The sequence below is a fragment of the Mesocricetus auratus genome, unplaced genomic scaffold (assembly GCF_017639785.1).
Source record: "Mesocricetus auratus isolate SY011 unplaced genomic scaffold, BCM_Maur_2.0 Super-Scaffold_100038, whole genome shotgun sequence".
Classification (NCBI taxonomy): Eukaryota; Metazoa; Chordata; class Mammalia; order Rodentia; family Cricetidae; genus Mesocricetus; species Mesocricetus auratus.
The window spans coordinates 9,009,755-9,030,420 of NW_024429216.1; the positions used below are offsets into that span (position 1 = coordinate 9,009,755).

General features: G+C 41.8%; 1 protein-coding gene across 5 annotated transcripts in view; it reads left to right on the plus strand.

Annotated features, from left to right (window-relative positions):
- LOC121135487 (carcinoembryonic antigen-related cell adhesion molecule 1-like) overlaps positions 1 to 20,666 on the plus strand; it is a 32,661-nt gene that overhangs the window by 9,579 nt on the left and 2,416 nt on the right. For all 5 annotated transcript variants that reach the window (XM_040734325.1, XM_040734326.1, XM_040734329.1 and 2 more), the window contains 2 exons: positions 19,894 to 20,020; positions 20,257 to 20,369. In XM_040734325.1, coding sequence (XP_040590259.1) covers positions 19,894 to 20,020; positions 20,257 to 20,320 — 191 coding nt within the window. In that variant the 3' untranslated portion in view covers positions 20,321 to 20,369. The remainder of the gene's footprint in view (positions 1 to 19,893; positions 20,021 to 20,256; positions 20,370 to 20,666) is intronic.

Consider the following 20,666-nt stretch of genomic DNA (forward strand, 5'->3'; position numbering starts at 1 on the left):
GGTTTGCTTTATTGCCAAGAATGTGGTCAATTTTAGAGAAGGTTCCATGTAGTGCTGAGAAGAAGGTATATTCTTTTGTGTTTGTATAGAAAGTTCTAAAGACATCTGTTAAACCCAATTGAGTCGTAACTTCTATTAGTTCCTTTGTTTCTCTGTTAAGTTTCTGTCTAGTGAACCTGTCCAATGGTGACAGTGGGGTGTTGAAATCTCCCACTATAAGTGTGTGGGGTTTAATGTGTGATTTGAGTTCTAGTAATGTTTCTTTTATGAATGTGGGTGCCGTTGTATTTGGGGCATAGGTGTTCAGAATAGAGACTTTGTCCTGATGGATTTTTCCTTGATGAATATGAAATGACCTTCTTCATCTCTTTTGATTAATTTTAGTTTGAAGCCTATTTTATTAGATATTAGGATAGCTACACCCACTTGCTTCTTATGTCCATTTGATTGAAAAATCTTTTTCCAACCCTTAACTCTGAGGTAACATCTGGCTTTGAAGTTGAGGTGTGTTTCTTGTATGCAGCAGAAGGATGGATTTTATATTAGTATCCATTCTGTTAGCCTGTGTCTTTTTATAGGTGAGTTAAGACCATTGATATTTAGGGATATTAATGACCATTGATTGTTGATTCTTGTTTGTTTTGGATCTATTTTTGGTAGTGGTATTGTGTGTGTATTTTCCCCCTATTTCTGGCTTCTAGTAAAGTAAGGTTATCTACTTGCCATGTTATTGTGAGTGTAGTTAATTTCCTTGGGTTGGAGTTTTATTACCATTATGGGAATACTTGTATAAATTCAGACTGAGAATGATCTAGTAAGATTAAACATTTTTTCTGCATATTACAACATTAAGCACATTACAGGTGTACCACACAATCCTATAGGACAAACAGTTATAGAAAGGTCTAATTGCATGTTAAAAGAAATGCTTAAAAAACAGAAAGGAGATCTACTGCACAGATAGAACTGAGAGGTGAGTGACCAGCTTCCCATCTGGACCACACAGCCTCTAGGCCCTAGTCCCCAGGGCAAAAACTCCAGGCCATTTATCCACCCATCTCAGACACACTAGCAGGCAAGCAGGAAGGATTCCTACAGGCACACTATACAACAGCCCCCCAGGACACTATAACCTACAAATCCCACCCCACCCCAAATCCCCTCATTCCCTACAACCTCAGCAGATCCCTGGGATACAGCATTTACAGCACAGAGAGAACTGACAGAGAGGACTCAGAGCATCCCCCTGGAACACCAACATTTACTGCACAGAGAGGACTCAGAGCATCTTCCTGGAACACCAACATCTACTGACAGAGAGGACTAACAGCATCCCTCGGAACACCGCCATCTACTGCAGAGAAAGGCTGAGAGAGGGGACTGAGAGGACTGGATCAAGGGGCGACGACACTGCCTGCACCAACAGGAAGAAGACACGGGTCGATGTCAATACAAGAATACATCCAACAACATAAGAGCAATGTGGCAACACTAGAACCTACTGGTCCATCATCAGGAAGGCCTGAACATCCCATCACAGAAGAAGCAGGAGAAAATGGCCTTAAAAATAACTGTTCAAGGTGATGGATGCCCTTAAAGAAGGAATTAAAAATTCCCTTAGAGAAATGGAGGAAAAGACAAACAAATAATTGGAAGAAATCAATAAACCCCTTAAAGAAAGCCAAGAAAACCAGAAAGAAAAAAGAAAAAAAAACAAGTCCAAGACTTGAAAATTGAAATGGAGGCAATAAAGAAAACACAAACGGAGGGAATTCTGGAAATGGAAAATCTGGGTAAACGAACAGGAACTGCAGATGCAACCATAACCTACAGAATGCAACAGACGGCAGAGAGAATCTCAGGCACTGAAGTTAACACAGAGGAACTAGATTCATCAGTCAAAGAAAACATTAAAACCAACAGTCATACTATAAAATGTCCAGGAAATCAGGGACACCATGAAAAGACCAAACCTAAGAATAATAGGGCTAAAAGGAGAATACCAGCTCAAATGCACAGAAAATATACTCAACAAAATCACAGAAAAAAACTTTCCCAACCATATACACCTATGAAGATACAAGAAGCTTACAGACCACCAAACAGACTAAACCAAAATAGTCATCTTAGTCTCCAAAACACCAAAGGATCCAATTAAAAGGTGGGGTACAGAACTAAATAGAGAATTCTCAATAAAGGAGGCTAAAATGGTCAAGAGACACTTAAGAAAGTGCTCAACATCCTTAGCCATCAGGGAAATGCAAATCAAAACAACTCTGAGATGCCATCTTACTCCTGTCAGAATGGCTAAAATCTAAAACACTGAAGACAATTTATGCTGGAGAGGGGAACACTCCTCCACTGCTGGTGGGAGTGCCAATTCGTACACCCACTTTGGAAATCAGTATGGATATTCCTCAGGAAAATGGAAATCAATCTACCACAAGACCCAACAATTCTACTTAGGCATATATCCAAAAGAGGCAAATTCATACAACAAGGACATCTGCTCCACTATGTTCATAGCAGCATTATTTGTAATAGCCAGAACCTGGAAGCAACCTGGATGCCCCTCAACTGAACAGTGGATAGAGAAAATGTGGTACATATACACAATGGAGTAGTACTCAGCAGAAAAAAACAATGGAATCTTGAAATTTGCAGGTAAATGGATAGCACTAGAAGAAACCATCCTGAGTGAGGTAACCCAGTCACAAAAAGACAAACATGGTATGTACTCACTCATATATGGATTTTAGATGTGGATCAGGATAGTGCCAGACTGCACTTCCACTGACAGAGTCTGGGAAACAGGAAAGAACCTAAGAGAGATATGCATGGTACCCCAGAGAAGAGGAATGAGGCAAGATCTTCTGAACAGATGGGGAACAGGGCGAGGGGTGGGAGGAGTGGAAGTGGGAGCTAGGAAGAAGAGAGGGGGGAGAAGAGGAAGAGAGAGTAGGTCATGGGGAAACAGGAAGGTTGAGTGGAGGGTAGAATAAGGGGAGAAGAGGGAATCATAGGTTAGAAGACAGATCTGACACCAGTGTGACCTCTAGTGATCTAAAGGGATGATACCAATTGGCAAGCTAAGCAATAGTGGAGAGACCACCTCGAATGCCCATTCCTGATAATGAACTTGATGTCTATTACCATCCTGGAGCCTTCATCCTGTGACTGATAGAAGCAGAGACAAATTCCCACAGTAAACACTGAACTGAACCCAAGGAACGCAGTGACACAGAGAGAGGAGCGATGAGCAAATTGGCAAAGAATAGGCTGGCAAAACCAGCAGAGACAGCTGATCTGAACAAGGGGGGAGCTCTTGGACCTGACAGCTGGGAAGCCAGCATGGGACTGATCCAGACCCCCTGAATGTGGGAGTCAGTGAGGAGGCCTGGGCAACCTATGGGTCCCTGGGCAGTGGATCAGTGTTTATCCCTGCATACCAACAGACATTGTGTGTCCATAACACAAAGAGGGATGCTCTCTCAGCCTGGACTCTTAGGGGAGTTCCAGGACCCTGGCCTGAGTGAAATGACAGACTCTAGATATCCCCTATGTGGAAGGAAGTGGCGATAGGGTGGGAGGCTGGGGGGATGGTGGGGGTGGTTCAGGAGGAGGGGGAGGGAGAGGGAACTGGGATTGACATGTGAAACAAGCTATTTAAAATTAAAATAAAAAAGTCCTCTTGCTTTATTATAAACACTACACAAAATACACAGAATAAAGAAAGAATATTAACAGTGGCTTAGGAAAAAGGTCATGTAACATATAAAGGTAGACCTAACAGAATTACACCCAACTTTTTTTTTAGAAATTAATTTTTTTAATTTTATATTTAAATTAGAAACAAGCTTGTTTCACATGTCAGTCCTAGCTCCCTCTCCCTCCCCTCATCACCTATCTTCCCCCAACCCCCTCAACCTCCCACCCAATATCCACTCCATTCCCCAGGGAGGGTAAGGCCCTCCCTGGGGGATCTCCAGAGTCCACCATTTCGTTCAGGGCAGGGCCTAGGTCCTCCCCCAAGTGTCCAGGTTGAGAGAGCATCCCTCATTGTGGGATGGGCATGCAAAGTCCATTTGTGTCCCAGGGATATATACTGATCTACTGCTCCAAGACCCATAGATTGCCCAGGCCCCCTCACTGACACCCACATTCAGGGGGTCTGGGTCAGTCCCATGCTGGCCTCTCAGCCATCAGTCAACTTCTTAATGGAAACAATGAAAGCTAGAAAGTCCTGGTCAGGTGTTATGCAGACACTAAGAGCTCATGGATACCAGCCCATTTCACTATATCCAGCAAAGCTTTCAATCACCATAGACAGAGAAAACAAGGTTAGAGGGAGAGATCTTAAGCCCCTGTACTGCTGACCACACCCATTTGGGCATGGTCACAGGCATGTAGTAGGGAAGAGAGATAAGAGCTGGGGGAAAGGAGAGGTGTGCTCTCTTGGGGGTTCTGGTCGAGTCTCGGAGACCAGCAGAGCGCTGACCTCAGGTTGTGGCTTCTCATTAAGTGACTTCTCCCCAATAAAGTATCATAAGACCTCCCTTCCCTGTGTACCTTGTGTAGCTTAATATTCCGCGATACAAGGTATTTCATGATAACACCAGATTTAAATAATACCTATCCATAAATCCATTCCTATAGAAAGCACTAGAAGGAAAACTCTACCTCAAGGAGATTAGAGGTCCCTAGGAAAGCATAGGCAATAAGTCATCCCACATAAGCAAATCTGAAAGAAAGGAAACACACATATATCACCACCAAAAAATAACAGGAATCAATAAACAGTAGTAATTGATATCCCTTAATATAAATGGACTCAACTCACCTATAAAAAGACACAGGCTAATAGGATGGATACATAAACAGGATCATTCCTTCTGCTGCATACAGAAAACACACCTCAATTTCAAAGAGAGATATTTCCTCAGAGTGAAGGGTTGGGAAAAGACTTTTCAGTCAAATGGACCTAAAAAGCAAGCTGGTGTAGCTATCCTAATATCCTACAAAATAGACTTCAAACTAAAAGTAATCAAAAGATATGATGAAGGACATTTCACGTTCACCACAGGAAAAATCCATCAATGAGAATTCTTATTCTGGGAAACACACACACGCACACACACACACACACACACACACATATATGTATATATATATATATATATAATATATATTATATCCCCCAAATACAAGGGCACCCACATTGGTTAAAAAATACTAAATCTTTTTTTTTTTTTTTGGTTTTTTTGAGACAGGGTTTCTCTGTATTGTTTCGGAGGCTGTCGGTAAAAAAATACTAAATCTTAAATTGCACATCAAACCACACACACTAATGGTGGGAGACTTTAACTCCCCACTCTCCCCAGGTGAAATTAACAGATAAATAAGGGATCTAACAGATCTTATGACCCAAATGGGCTTAACAGACATCTATAGAACATTCCACATCATGGAACCCTCTCTAAAATTGACCATACTCCATTGCAAAGCAAATCTGAACAGATAGTAAAACATTGGAATAACACCAAGAATCTTATTGGGTCACCAGGGCCAAAAGGTAGAATTCAACAACAGCACAAATTCTAGAAAGCCTACAAACTCATGGAAACGTCATAATGCCCAACTGAATCACCCCTCGGTCAACAAAGAAATTAAAGATTTCTTAGAATTCAATGAAAATGAATGGACAACATACCCAAATTTATGGGACACTAAGAAAGCAGTGCTAAGAGGAAAGTTCATAGCACTAAATGCCCACATAACGAAGTCAGAGAAATCCCACACTAGCGAGTTAACAAAACACCTGAAAGCACTAGAACACAAACAAGAAACTCACCCAGCAGGAGTAGATGACAAAAATAATCAGATTGAGGGCTGAAAGCAATAAGAGGGAAACAAAGAGAATAGAAAGAATAATAAAACAAAGAGTTGGTTCATTGAAGTAATCAAGAAGATAGACAAACTCTTATCCAAACTAACCAAAAGGCAGAGAAAGAATATCAAAATTCACAATCAGAAATGAAAAGGGAGAACAAACAGACACTGAGGAAATGCAGAAAAGCATCAGATCATACTCCATAAAGTTGGAGAACTACAAAGAAATGGACAGTTTTCTGGATAGGTTCTACATATTAAAATTAAATCAAGACCACATAAACCATTTAAATACACCTATAACCCTAAGGAAATAGAAGCAGCCATTAAAATTATCCCAAGGAAAAAAAGCCCAGGACCAAATAGGTTCTAGAATTCTATCAGAATTCCAAAGAAGAGCTAATACCAATACTCCTCAAATTGTTCCACACAATAGAAACAGAAGGAACATAACCAAACTCCTTTCATGAGGCTACAGTAACCCTGAAACCCAAACCACACAAAGATGCAACAAAGAAAGAGAACTACACACCAATTTCCCTCATGGACACTGATGCAAAACTACTCAATAATATTGGAAAACCAGGAGACCAGGAAACCAGAGGAGCCAGGGAGTCCATGGAAGCAGCTGTTCTGGCGGCGGCATCAGGTACAACAGGCCCTGCTCCTGGGCCTGTGTTCCAGTGCCTGGGGATCGCCTGGGAACTGCACAGAGCTTCCAATCCCAGCGGGAGCCAAGCACCCCAGACTCTGGGACTTCTCTCCCATCAACGAAACCAGGAAACCAGAGGAGCCAGGGAGACCAGGGGAGCAGCTGTTCCGGCTGCAGGACCAGGTACAACAGGATCCAGCAAAGGGTCCAGGGGACCAGGTGGGAGGCTAAACACCCTAGATTCCTGTTCTTCTCCACCCATGGGACCAGAAGGAGGACAAGGAATAGAAGAACCACCAGATTATTGGACTTGCTAGCACCCACCAAAAGGGAACTCTGGTCCCCTAACTACCAGACAAGTAAGGGGCTCTTTCTGCACCCACTAGAAGAAGAGATGGGAAAGAGGCAATACAAAAACACACTCAGCAACAGAAAAAGAAATATGACACCACCAGATTCTAGAGACTCCACACCAGCAAGACTCCAACATTCCAATGCAAACGAAGCAGAAGAGAATGACCTTAAAACCACTTTCATGAAAATGATAGAGGCCCTAAAAGAGGATATAGGAAAATCCCTCAAAGAAATGGAAGAAAAAAACAAACCAAAAAATGCAAGAAATGGAAGAAAAAACAAACCAAAAAAGGCAGGAAATGGAAGAAGAAATGAAGCAAAAAATGCAAGAAATGGAAGAAAAAAAACAAAGCAAAAAATGCAAGAAATGGAAGAAAAAGCAAACCAAAAAATGCAAGAAATGGAAGAAAGAACAAACCAAAAATTCATAAAAGGCAACAAACGGACGAAAAGATAAACCGAAAAGTGCAAGAAGCAATGCAAACACTGCAAGGGTTGAAAACTGAAATAGAGACAATAAAAAACACAATTTGAAGAAAGGCAGGAAATAGAAAAACAGTCAGGTACTACTGATACAAGCATTACCAACAGAATAGAAAAGATAGAAGAGAGAATCTCAAGTGTTGAAGATACACTAGGAGAAATGGATTCATCAACCAAAGAAAACCTTAAGTCCAACAAATCCTTAACACAAAACATCCAGGAAATATGGGACACCATGAAAAGACCAAACCTAAGAATAATAGGTATAGAAGAAGGAGAAGAAAACCACCTCAAAGGGGCAGAAAACATATTCAACAAAATCATAAAAAGAAAACTTTCCCAACCTTAAGAAAGACATGCCAATGAAGGTACAAGAAGCTTACAGAACACCAAATAGAGTGGACCACAAAAAAGTCCCCTCGCCATACAATAATCAAGACCCCAAATATACAGACTAAAGAAAGAATATTAAGAGCAGCAAAGGAAAAAGGCCAAGTAACATATAAAGGCAGACCTATCAGAATTACACCTGACTTCTCCATGGAAACTCTGAAAGCCAGAAGGTCCTGGATAGATATTCTACCAACACTAAGAGACCATGGATGCCACCCCAGACTACTATACCCGGCAAAGCTCTCAATCACTACAGATGGAGAAAACAAGATATTCCACGACAAAACTCGATTCAAGCAATACGTATCCACTAACCCAGCCCTACAGAAAGTTTTAGAAGGAAAACTCCAACCCAAGGAAGCTAACTACAACCAGAAAAACATAGGCATTAGAGAATCCCTCTCTAACAACAGCCAAAAGAACAAAGGGGTGAAATTCCACACATAATTCCACCACCACCAACCATTGCAAATCGAAGAAGGATGAGCAATCAATGGTCATTAATATCCCTCAACATTAATGGCCTTAACTCCCCCATAAAAAGACACAGGCTAGCAGAATGGATTCTGCTGCATACAAGAAACACACCTCACCCTCAAAGACAGACATTACCTGAGAGTTAAAGGTTGGGAAATTTTTTTTCAATCAAATGGACCCAAGAAACAAGCAGGGGTAGCAATCCTAATATCTAACAAACTAGACTTTAAAATAAAATCAATCAAAAGAGATGAAGGAGGTCATTACATACTCATCACAGGTGAAATCCACCAAGATGAAGTGTCTATCCTGAACATCTATGCCCTAAATACAAAGGCATCCACATTCGTAAAAGAAACATTATTAGAACTTAAATCACATATAAAGCCCCACACAGTTATAGTGGGAGATTTCAACACACCACTCTCACCACTAGACAGGAATTCCAGACAGAAACTCAACAAAGAAGCAAAGGGTGTAATAGAAGTAATGACCCAACTGGGATTAACAGACATCTATAGAACATTTCATCCACATTAAAAAGAATATACCTTCTTCTCACCACCACATGGAACCTTCTCAAAAATCGACCACATACTTGGCAACATATCAAACCTCAGCAGCTACAAAAATTGGAATAACTCCATGCATCTTATCAGACCACCATGCTTTAAACTTAGAATTCAACAACAACACAAATTGCAGAAAACCTACAAACTCATGGAAATTGAATAATGCTCAACTGCACCATTCCTGGGTCAAAGAAGATATAAAAAAGAAATTAAAGACTTCCTTGAATTCAATGAGAATGAAGACACAACATACCCAAACCTATGGGTCACTTTGAAAGTAGTGCTACGGGGGAAGTTCATAGCACTAAGTGCCCACATGAAGAAACTGGAGAATAGTTATACTGGAGAATTAACAGTACAGCTGAAAGCTCTAGAACACAAAGAAGCAAACTCCCCCAGGAGGAGTAGACACCAGGAAATAATCAAATTGAGGGCTGAAATCAATAAAATAGAAACCAGGAAATCAATACAAAAAAATCAATGCAACGAAGAGTTGGTTCTTTGAGAAAATCAACAAGATAGACAAACCTTTGTCCAAACTTACCAAACAGCAGAGAGTGAACATGCAAATTAACAAAATCAGAAATGAAAAGGGGGACATAACAACAGACTCTGAGGAAATCCAGAGAATCATCAGGTCATACTTTGAAAACCTGTACTCCACAAAATTCGAAAATTTAAAGGAAATGGACGACTTCCTGGATAGCTGTCACTGGCCAAAACTAAATCAAGAACAGATAAGCAATTTAAATAGACCTATAACCCCTATGGAAATAGAAGCTGTCATCAAAAGTCTCCCAACCAAAAAAAAAGTCCAGGTCCAGATGGCCTCAGTGCAGAATTCTATCAGAAATTCAAAGAACAGCTTATACCAATTCTTCTCAAAGTATTCCACACAATAGAAGCAGAAGGGTCTTTGCCAAACTCTTTCTATGAGGCTTCAATAACCTTGATCCCCAAGCCACACAAAGACACAACTAAGAAAGAGAACTTCAGACCAATATCCCTCATGAACATTGATGCAAAAATACTCAATAAAATACTGGCAAATCGGATCCAAGAACACATCAAAACAATCATTCACCACGATCAAGTAGGTTTCATCCCCGGGATGCAGGGATGTTTCAACATACGAAAATCCATCAACCTGATCCACCATATAAACAAGCTGAAAAACAAAAATCACATGATCATCTCACTAGATGCTGAAAAAGCCTTTGACAAAATCCAACACCCCTTCATGATAAAGGTCTTGGAGAGATCTGGGATAACAGGGACATACTTAAACATATACAGTAAACCAACAGTTGGATATACAGTAAACCAACAGCCAACATCAAACTAAATGGACAGAAACTCAATGCAATTCCTCTAAAATCAGGAACAAAACAAGGCTGTCCACTCTCTCCATACCTTTTCAACATGGTACTTGAAGTTCTAGCCATTGCCATACGACAACAAAGGGGGGTGAAGGGGATACAAATTGGGAAGGAAGAGGTCAAACTTTCACTGTTTGCAGATGATATGATAGTTTACATCAATGACCCAACGAACTCTACCAGGGAACTCTTACAGCTGATTAACACCTTCAGCCAAGTGGCAGGCTACAAGATCAACTCAAGAAAATCAGTAGCCGTACTATATACAGATGATAAAAGGGCTGAAAAAGAAATCAGAGAAACATCACCCTTTACAATTGCCACAAACAACATAAAATACCTTGGGGTAACGCTAACCAAACAAGTGAAAAACCTGTATCGCAAAAACTTTGAATCTTTAAAGAAAGAAATTTAAAAAGCCCTCAGAAAATGGAAAGATCTCCCATGCTCTTGGATAGGTAGGATCAATGTAGTAAAAATGGAATTCCTGCCAAAAGCAATCTACAGATTCAATGCAATCCCCATTAAAATCCTAGCACAATTCTTCACAGACCTTGAAAGAACAATAACCAATTTTGTATGGAAAAACAAAAGACCCAGGATAGCCAAAACAACCCCGTTCAACAAGGCAACGTCCGGAGGCATCACCATCCCTGACCTCAAGCTCTATTATAGAGCTATAGTCCTGAAAACAGCTTGGCATTGGCACAAAAATAGATAGGTAGACCAATGGAATCGAATTGAAAACCTGGATATTAACCCACACATGTATGAATATCTGATCTTTGACAAAGAAGCTAAAAATATACAATGGAATAAAGAAAGCATCTTCAACAAATGGTGCTGGCATAACTGGAGGCTGGCATGTAGAAGAATGAGGATCGATCCATGTTTATCGCCATGCACAAAACTTAAGTCCAAATGGATCAAAGACCTCAACATAAATCCAGCCACAATGAACCTCTTAGAAGAGAAAGTGGGTGGTACCCTTGAATGAATTGGTACAGGAGACAGCTTCCTGAACATAACACCACTAGCACAGATAGCGAGATCAACAATTAATAAATGGGACCTACTGAAAATGAGAAGCTTCTGTAAGGCAAAGGACACAGTCAGCAAGACAAAAAGGCAGCCCACAGAATGGGAAAAATATTCACTAATCCCACATCTGACAGAGGGTTGATCTCCAAAATTTACAAAGAACTCAAGAAGCAAGTCTCCAAAACACCAAAAGATCCAATTAAAAAGTGGGCTGCAGAACTAAATAGAGACTTTTCAATAGAGGAGTCTAAAATGACTGAGAGGCACTTGAGAAAGTGCTCGACATCCTTGGCCATCCGGGAAATGCAAATCAAAACAACTCTGAGATACCATCTCACTCCTGTCAGAATGGCTAAAATCAAAAACAGCAACGACAATTTATGCTGGAGAGGATGTGGTGAAAGGGGAACACTCCTCCATTGCTGGTGGGAGTGCCAACTGGTTCAGCCACTTTGGAAATCATTATGGAGATTCCTCAGAAAAATGGGAATAAACCTACCACAAGACCCAGCAACTCCACTCTTAGGCATATATCCAAAAGATGCCCATTCATACAACAAGGATGTCTGTTCCACTATGTTCATAGCAGTATTATTTGTAATAGCCAGAACTTGGAAGCAACCTAAATGTCCCTCAACCAAAGAGTGGATAGAGAAAATGTGGTACATTTACACAAGGGAGTACTATTCAGCAGAAAAAAAAACAATGGAATCCTGAGATTTGCAGGCAAATGGATGACACTAGAAGAAACCATCCCGAGTTAGGTAACGCAGACACAAAAAGAGAAACATGGCATGTACTCTCTCATATATGGATTTTAGACATAGATCTGGGGAGTGCCAGCATACAATCCCACTGCCAGAGAGTCTGGGAAACAGAAACTTCATTCAGTGGCTGATGGAAGAAGAGGCAGACTCCCACGGTTAAGTACTGAGCTGAACTCAAGAAAGCCAGTAACAGAGAGGGAGGACTGATGACCAAAGGGATTAAGACTGGGCTGGTTTAACCCCCAGAAACAGCTGACCTGACAAAGGTTAACTCTTGAATCCCAGGCATCAGCCTGGGAATCCAGCATGGGACTGATCAAGACCCCCTGAATGTGGGTGTCAGTGAGGAGGCCTAGGTAATCTATTGAGCCTTGGGCAGTAGATCAGTACCCATCCCGAGTATACACACGGACTTTGGACTCCCATCCAACAATGTGAGATGCACTCTCACCCTGAACTCTTGGGGGGAGGCTCTAGGCCCTGCCCTGTATGAAATGACAGACTATGGACACCCCCATGGAGGGCCTCACCCTCTCTGGGGAAATGAGGGGATAATGGGGGGGGGTTGGGGCAAGGGCACGGGAGGAGGGGAGGGAAAGGGAGAGGGACCTGGAACTGACTTGTGAAGCAACCTTGTTTCTAATCTAAATTTAAACTGAAAAATAAATATAAAAAATACTGGAAAACCAAATCCAAGAACACATAAAAAAGCATCATCCAGCTGGGCGGTGGTGGCCCATGCCTTTAATCCCAGCACTCAGGAGGCAGCGGCAGGCAGATCTCTGTGAGTTCGAGGCTGGGCTGGACCGACAGCCTCCAAAACAATACAGAGAAACCCTGTCTCGTAAAAACAAAAACAAAAACAAAAAAAGCACCATCCACCATTACCAAGTAGGCCTCATACCAGAAATGAAACGATGGTCAACACACAGAAATCTGTCAATGTAATCCACCATATAAAACAAACCGAAAGAAAAACACAACGCATGATCATCTCATTAGATGCTGAAAAAGCCTTTGACAAGATATAACACCCCTTCATGAGAAAGGTCTTTGGGAGATCAGGGATATAAGGAACATTCCTAATATACAGCAAGGCAATAGCCAACATCAACCTAAATGGAGAGAAACTCAAAGTAATTCCATGAAAATCAGGAACAAGACAAGATTGTCCCCTCTCTCCATACCTCTTCAATATTGTACTCGAAGTTCTAGCTGAGCAATAAGACAACAAAAAGAAATCAAGGGGATACAAATTGGAAAGGAAGAAGTCAAACTTTCACTATTTGCAGATGAGGTGATAGTTTACATAAGTGACCCCAAAAATTCTACCCAGTAACTCCTAACAGCTGATAAACATCTTCAGTAATGTGGCAGGATACAAGATTAAGTAAAAAATGTCAGTTGCCCTCCTATATACAAACGATAAAGGGGCTGATAAAGAAATCAGAGAAACATCACCCTTTACAATAGCTACAAATATGAAGTATCTTGGGGTAACATTAATCAAACAAGTGAAAGACCTGTATGTAAGAACTTTAAGTCCCTAAAAAGAAACTGAAGAAGACATAAGAAAATGGAAAGATCTCCATGCTCTTGGATAGGTAGGATCAACATAATAAAAATGATGATCCTACTAAAAGCAATCTAGAGATTCAATGCAATCCCCATCAAAATACCAGCACAATTCTTCATAGATCTTGAAAGAACAGTACTCAACTTCATATGGAAAAACAAAAAACCCAGAATAGCCCAAACAACCCTGCACGATAAAGGAACTTCTAGCGGCACCACCACCCCTGGTTTTAATCTCTACTATAGAGCTGTAGTAATAAAAGTACGTTGGTATTGGCATAAAAACTGAAAGGTGGATCAATGGCATCTAATTAAAGACCCTGATATCAACTTACACACCTATGAACACCTGATTTTTGTCAAAGAAGCCAAAATGGTGAAATGGAAAAAGGAAAACCTTTTTTAACAAATGGTCCTGGCATAACTGGGTGTTAACATGTAGAAGATTGCAAATAGATCCATGTCTATTGCCATGCACAAAACTCAAATCCAAGTGGATCAAGGACTTCAACATAAACCCAGCTACACTGAACCTGATAGAGGAGAAAGTGGGAAGTGGCCTGGAATGATTGGCACAGGAGACCACTTTCTATATCTAACACCAGAAGCACAGACACTGAAAGCAACAATCAATAAATGGGACCTCCTGAAACTGAGAAGCTTCTATAAGGCAAAGGACACTGTCAATAGGACAAAACGACAGCCTACAGAATGGGAAAAGATCATCACCAACTTCTCATCCGACAGAGGGCTGATCTCCAAAATTTATAAAGAACTCAAGAAATTAGACATCAAAACAGAAAATAATCCAATTGAAAAACAGGGTTAAGAGCTAAACAGAGAATTCTCACCAGAAGAATCTCAAATGGCCCAAAAGACATTTAAGGAAGTGCTCAACATCCCTAATTCTCAGGGAAATGTAAATCAAAATGACTCTGAGATAATATCTTACACACCTATCAGAATGGTAAGATCAAAAATCTGATGACAGCTTATGCTGGAGAGGATGTAGAGAAAGGGGAGCTCTGCTCCACTGCTGGAGGGAGTGCAAACTTGTACAGACATTTTAGAAATTTGTATGATGGTTTTTAGACTGAGTGACATCACTCGAGCATTTACCCAAAGGACACTCACTCATATCACAAGGACATTTTGCTCAACAATGTTCATAGCTGCATTATTCATAATTGCCAGTATCTGGAATCGACCTAGATGCCCCTCAACAGAAGACTGGATAAAGACAATGTAGTACATTTACAGATTGAATGCTACTCAGCTATAAAACATGATGACCTCATGAAATCTTCAGGCAAATGGATGGAACTGGAAAAAGAAACCATCCTGAGTGATGTAACTCAGACTCAGACAGACAAACACTGTGTGTATTCACTCATCAGTGGATCTTAGATGTAAACAAAGGATGACCAGACTATAACCCCAAGCTCCAGAGAAGCTAGGCAACAAGGGGGATCCTAAGAGGAACACATGGAATGGAAATTAGATGAGATATATGGGGCGAACTGGGGGCAGGGCGTGGTAATGGGCAGGGCAGGGGGATGAGAATGGGAGGCAATGAGATGGCTCAGGCCTGAAATTTGAAAGAGCAATGTAAGAGCTATCTTAATGAGAGAGCCGTTATGGGGTTAGGGAGAAACCTGGTGGTAGGGAAACTCCCAAGCATCCACAAGGAGGACCCTAGCTAAGAATTCTAACAATAGCAGAAAGGATGCCTGAACTGGCCTATCCCTCTGATCACATTGATGAATACTACAACTATCATCATAGAGTCTTTATCTAGTAATTGATGGAATAAGACACAGAGATCCTCAACTAAGGCAGAGCTCCGGGAATCCAGTCAAAGAGAAGGAGGAGTGAACACATGAATAAGGGAGGTCAAGATCATGATGGAGAATTCTAGAGAGACAGCTGAACCAAGCTCGTAATTTTAAGGACACAGTGCCAACATTCCCGAGAAGTAGGGTGGGTGGTTTTTGGTCATTCGATGGATGTTTGCAGTTGCTAAGGGGGGTTGGTCACAAGTTATTAGTCATGGTTGGGAGGAAAACTAAGCAAAGGACATTAGATTCAGGGATCTTGTTCTGTAAAGAATAAGGGGGATATAGAAATGATAGAAAAAATTTAGATAATTGTATCTACTTTCAAACTAAAACAGACTACTAGTCTAAAATATTTTACATTGGTATGGATTTTCATATACCGATACAAATTTGATTTTCATATGCTGTATATATGTTTCCACTCATGTAAGGTATTTTGTATATTGATAAAAATTTAACCTCTTTTTTTGTAAGACTATATTATATGTTTCTATTTCATGTTTAAGGTATTGTACCTTAAACAATGGCACTAATTTGTAAATGTAAAGTTCTAGTCCTTGAAAACTATTTAGGATAGTAAAGAAATACAAGTTAGTAGTTGGACATCTATAACAATCAAACTTACAGTCATGTAGGGTATGTTTTCAAGGTCAGAGACATATTTCAAGTAGACAGATGGTCTTCAAACATTTTAGAGACCTACAGATTACGAGTGTTTTTTTGAGACAGGATTTCTCTGTGTAGCCCCAACTGTCCTGGAACTCACTCTGTAGACCAGGCTGGCCTTGAACTCACAGGAATCCCTCTGCCTCTGCCTCTGCCTCTCTGCCTCTGTCTGTGTCTCTCTGCCTCTCTGCCTCTGCCTCCTGAGTGCTATGATTAAAGGCATGTGCCGCCACTGCCTGGCTCAGAACAAGATGTTTTAATGTTTTAGTAACAGGGATTTCCATGATGGTGAGACATGTCTGCTCCTGGCAGCACTAATCCACTTCATAAAATGATAACTGAAGAACCTCCATATGGAGTCTGTTTTCTTCATGGCAAAAGCTAGAAATTTGGGCAAGAAACTGCCCTTGCCTTAACTGCTGACAGATGCTGTCCAAACTGGACGGGCAGGAAACAAAAGAGTCTGCCAAGACAGAGCAGGACAGTTCTTTAAAAACATTCCTGCTTCACAGAAAAGTCTGTCAGATATTCTAGGTCTGGAAGCTGAAGATGGATGCCCAATGTTGCAGAGGAACAGATATCTCTGTCGTTTCTATAGTTTTGGAAATTTCTTGCTTTGCACTTTGGGCTTACTCAGGCAATGTTATACACTTCCCAGATCTCTGATGGAGTTGAAGACTAGATAGTTATACTTACAGTTTCCCTTAGTCACAATAAAAAGTAAATTAGGTACAAAACTTTGAACCCATCAAGGGAGAATAGATAATCGAATATTTTTGCTAAATTTGCTAAATACTAATGAACTGGACATTATAAATGTGTTTCTTACTTGGTAATTGTTCTTACTGTATATAGTTTTGTATTGTTAGAGTTGAAGCCTTTCCTTTTTATGTAGATAAAAGGGAGAAATGTTGCAGGATAATTGTCCTTACAGCCAATCCACTGTGTCAATAAAGCCACATTGAATCTAGGATGGAGTCAGCAATTGGCTGACCAGGATTAGCCTTAATGTTCTTGGAGGACTTTTCAGGATAGAGAGGACAGAAGAGACGCAGGAGAAGTTTGGGAGAATTTCTGGTGCTGGAGTTCAGGAGAATGTGGAGAGAGGGTCAGCCAATCAAATCACTCTGCTTTCCTTGGATTTTCAGGTCTTTATCTCAATTTCTGACTCATGAGCTTTTATTCGACTAGAACAAATTAGGTAATCCTTTCATCTGTCAGCTACACCGAGCAATGTAACCACTCATCTGTCCTGAGTCAAGACTCTGTAACCTGCAGGACTATGGCAGAAAGCAGTCTGGGATTGATAGGCTGATTTGAGCTATTAGGGACACTGTTAACTTCACCCATTAATATTACAGCCTGGAAGAAAACAGGAAAGACAGACAGAGAGACATCACTGAGAAAACTGTTTTAATTGTAGTTCACAAGGCCAACAAGACCATATTCACAGTAATGTTAAGACAGAGACTGCTGGGGTCTAGGGTCTGATGTAGGACGTTAGAGACTTTGCTGGTCTCTCTGGTCTTTCATGAGTTGTAACACATTCTGACATGGGCTTTACAACCATGCTGCTGCCTGTGAGTCACCCACACTGTTATGCTCACTAAGGTTCACTAAGCTAGACTAGGCTTTAACTGTCTTTGGTGTCTCATAGTTGCCACCTGTGTGGTTGAGGTAGTTTGGAAGTAAAAGACCCCATAGTCTCATAGGGAGTGGCACTATTAGGTGTGGCTCTGTTGGAGTGGGTGTGGCCCTGGAGAAAGTATGTAACTGTGGGGTGGGCTTTCAGGTTTCTGATGTCAGGGCGACTGCTGAGTGTCTCAGCTGACTTCCTGTTGTCTGCAGATGCAGGACTCTCAGCTCCAGCCCCATGTTTCTGGCACACCCCCATGCTCCCGATCACAGCACTCATGGTCTGGACCCCTGAAACTTCAAGCAAGCCACCCCGTTAAATGTTTTCTTCATAAGAGCTGCAGAGGTCATTGTGTCTCTTCACAGCAATGAAAACCCCAGGACAGTGGTGAAAGCTGTTTCTTCACATCTCCTAGGAAAAGTCACACAATACCATCCCCCACCGACCTGACATCATGAGGTGTTTATTTTTCTGTACAACGCTTAGTTCACTTAGCATATTATCCTCCATGTCCATCCATGGTGTCAAAATGCAGAATTTACTCCTTTAAAAGCTCAGTTGTGTTACAGTGTGTTTCTATGTCAGATTTCTTTTACCACTCATCCACTGATGGACACTTAACTTTCCATGTCTTCCTTCTTTAGTGATAAAGAAAGGATTGATGTAGATTTTGCTCTGTCTACATCCTGGAGGGGGACAGCTGGATGACACAGCTGGCAATGCCTTTGATGCACAGGAAAATTCACTTTTCATGAGGTCAAATGTGTTGTTTGCCCGTTGTTGCCACCTGTGCTTTTGTGTCACAGTCCAGAGTGTCACTGCCAAATCCAATGTCACGGACCTTACAGCACAGACTCTCTTCTGGACGTTTTATAATGATACTTCTTACATTTAGGACTTGGAACCGTTTAGAGTCAATGTTTGTATAACGTGTTGAAGAATGGGACTTGGGCACGGACAACCCTTTCCCTCCTCATCTGCTGTACTGCTCAACTCTTAGCGTACTTGTCAAAGATCATTTGGCCATAGAGAGCTGGACCGAGGGATGTTCTGACTCTGTGCCCTTTCTTGTTGTGGCTGTGCTGGGTTTTGCTGCTGGTGGTTGTTTTTGAGCTGGGGTGTTACTATGTGACCCAGTCTGCCTTGGAACTCACTCAGTAGTCTAGCCTGATCCTTAGCTCATAGCAATCCTCTTGTCTCTGTCCTTCAACTCCTGGGGTTACAGGCATGGAACCCCACAGATGTCATCATATTTTATAGTTTTATATACGGTATCTATTTAGTGATTGTTTACTGGTGGGAGGAGTCTGGAGAGTCCCTGGGTTGTACCTACAGCTCTGAGGCCTGTGAAGGGAATGTGGTATCTGTTGCAATACAGGCCTAACAGTCTTTTCCAGTCAGGAATGAGAGTCACCCACCATAGAAGGTTTGTCTTCATATCCCTGGCTGAAAGCTCTGGGAGTTGGGGGTCTGTGTTGGCAAGCTGTATATCAACTTGACTCAAACTAACTCATTTGGGGACATGAAACCTCTGTTGAGAAGAAGCTGCCTTCCACCAGACTGACCTGTGGAAAACCTGGGGACATTTCCTTCAAAGGACTGATGTGGATGGGTCCACCTCCCTGGCAATACTGCCAAGCCTGGGGAGGTGGTCCTGGATTGTGGCATTTTATCACCTCAACAGAGACAGTAACTAAGACAGAGTCCCTGAGAGGAAAAGGTGGTCATTTAGAGTACACTCAGTCTTGACATTCTGTCAATTACCTCCTGGCCACAAGACACCAGAAAGGTGACTACTCACATCCACCACAATGAGGACAATGAGAAAATGATTAGCACACTTAAAAACACTAATATTGACATAAAAAACTATATGGATTTCCCCCATCTTGAGAGGCTCCAAGAACTGCCAGACTAGACGTGACTTAGGCTTCAGGCTAACGTACACTCCTTCTCCCTCCACAGGCAAGGACAACCTAGAAACCCAGTACTTATGAGAAAACAGGGAGAGCAAACCCTGCTGATTGCCTCTCCTCTCCTAACCTAGCTTCTTATAGGAAGTGCATCCCCAAAGGAGCACACAGATACCTCACAACATCACAGAATTCTTTTCCAGGGGCCCAGTGAGGATGGATTTATTGTGATGCTTTTATCTTTTCTCTCCATGATAGCTATATATGGAAAAAGGAACTTTTGGCACTCCTGGGGGCCTATCATTGGCATTGTTGCTCAATGTTTGCTGGGACTGGCTGCGCTAATAATTCTCGTGGTCTTCCTGTTAAAAACCATCCGTGGCAGGTACAGAGACTTACACTCTTCTAGCTATACCTGCATGTCCTCCATGCTTGGGAGAGTGAAGGGCTTCCTCCCCCTGCCCTAAGGACCCCATCTTCTTCTCTTTGCTGTCTGCTTCTCAGTCATGTCTATGGTCCTCACATCACCGCCTTCCTGTGTCCTCTACACCACTGTCTGTGGATCATGGTCACTCCTTTCCCTGAGAAGGTTAAAAATGCATTGTCTTCCTGTTTCAACAGGAATCTGGGTAAAAAGGAAAACATAAATCAAATGAAGGATGGCAGAAAACCAGCAGGTAAATAAGCCAAGCAACGTCAAAGACACCCCCAAAGTGGAACAGGCTAAGAAGAAGGTAAGCTCTCTATATTTTGTGAACACAGCAACAGGGTGGAGGGACAGACTGAGGCAGCCTAGTGGAGGCAGAAGGCTCAGGATCCCCAGGGACAACCAGTGAGAAAAAAGTTCCTGCCAGTGGGAGACAAAGGGGTGTGGTGTGAAGACAGAATGTGCCGAGCACTGAAAAGAAGAGATGTCTGGACTCGGGATGTCCCACTCCCCCGTGGGACCCCCAGCACCAGTCAGGAAGACAGCAGACACGACAGGGTGAGAGGATCAGACACTAGGAGGGGCCCCGTGAGACTGGGAAAGG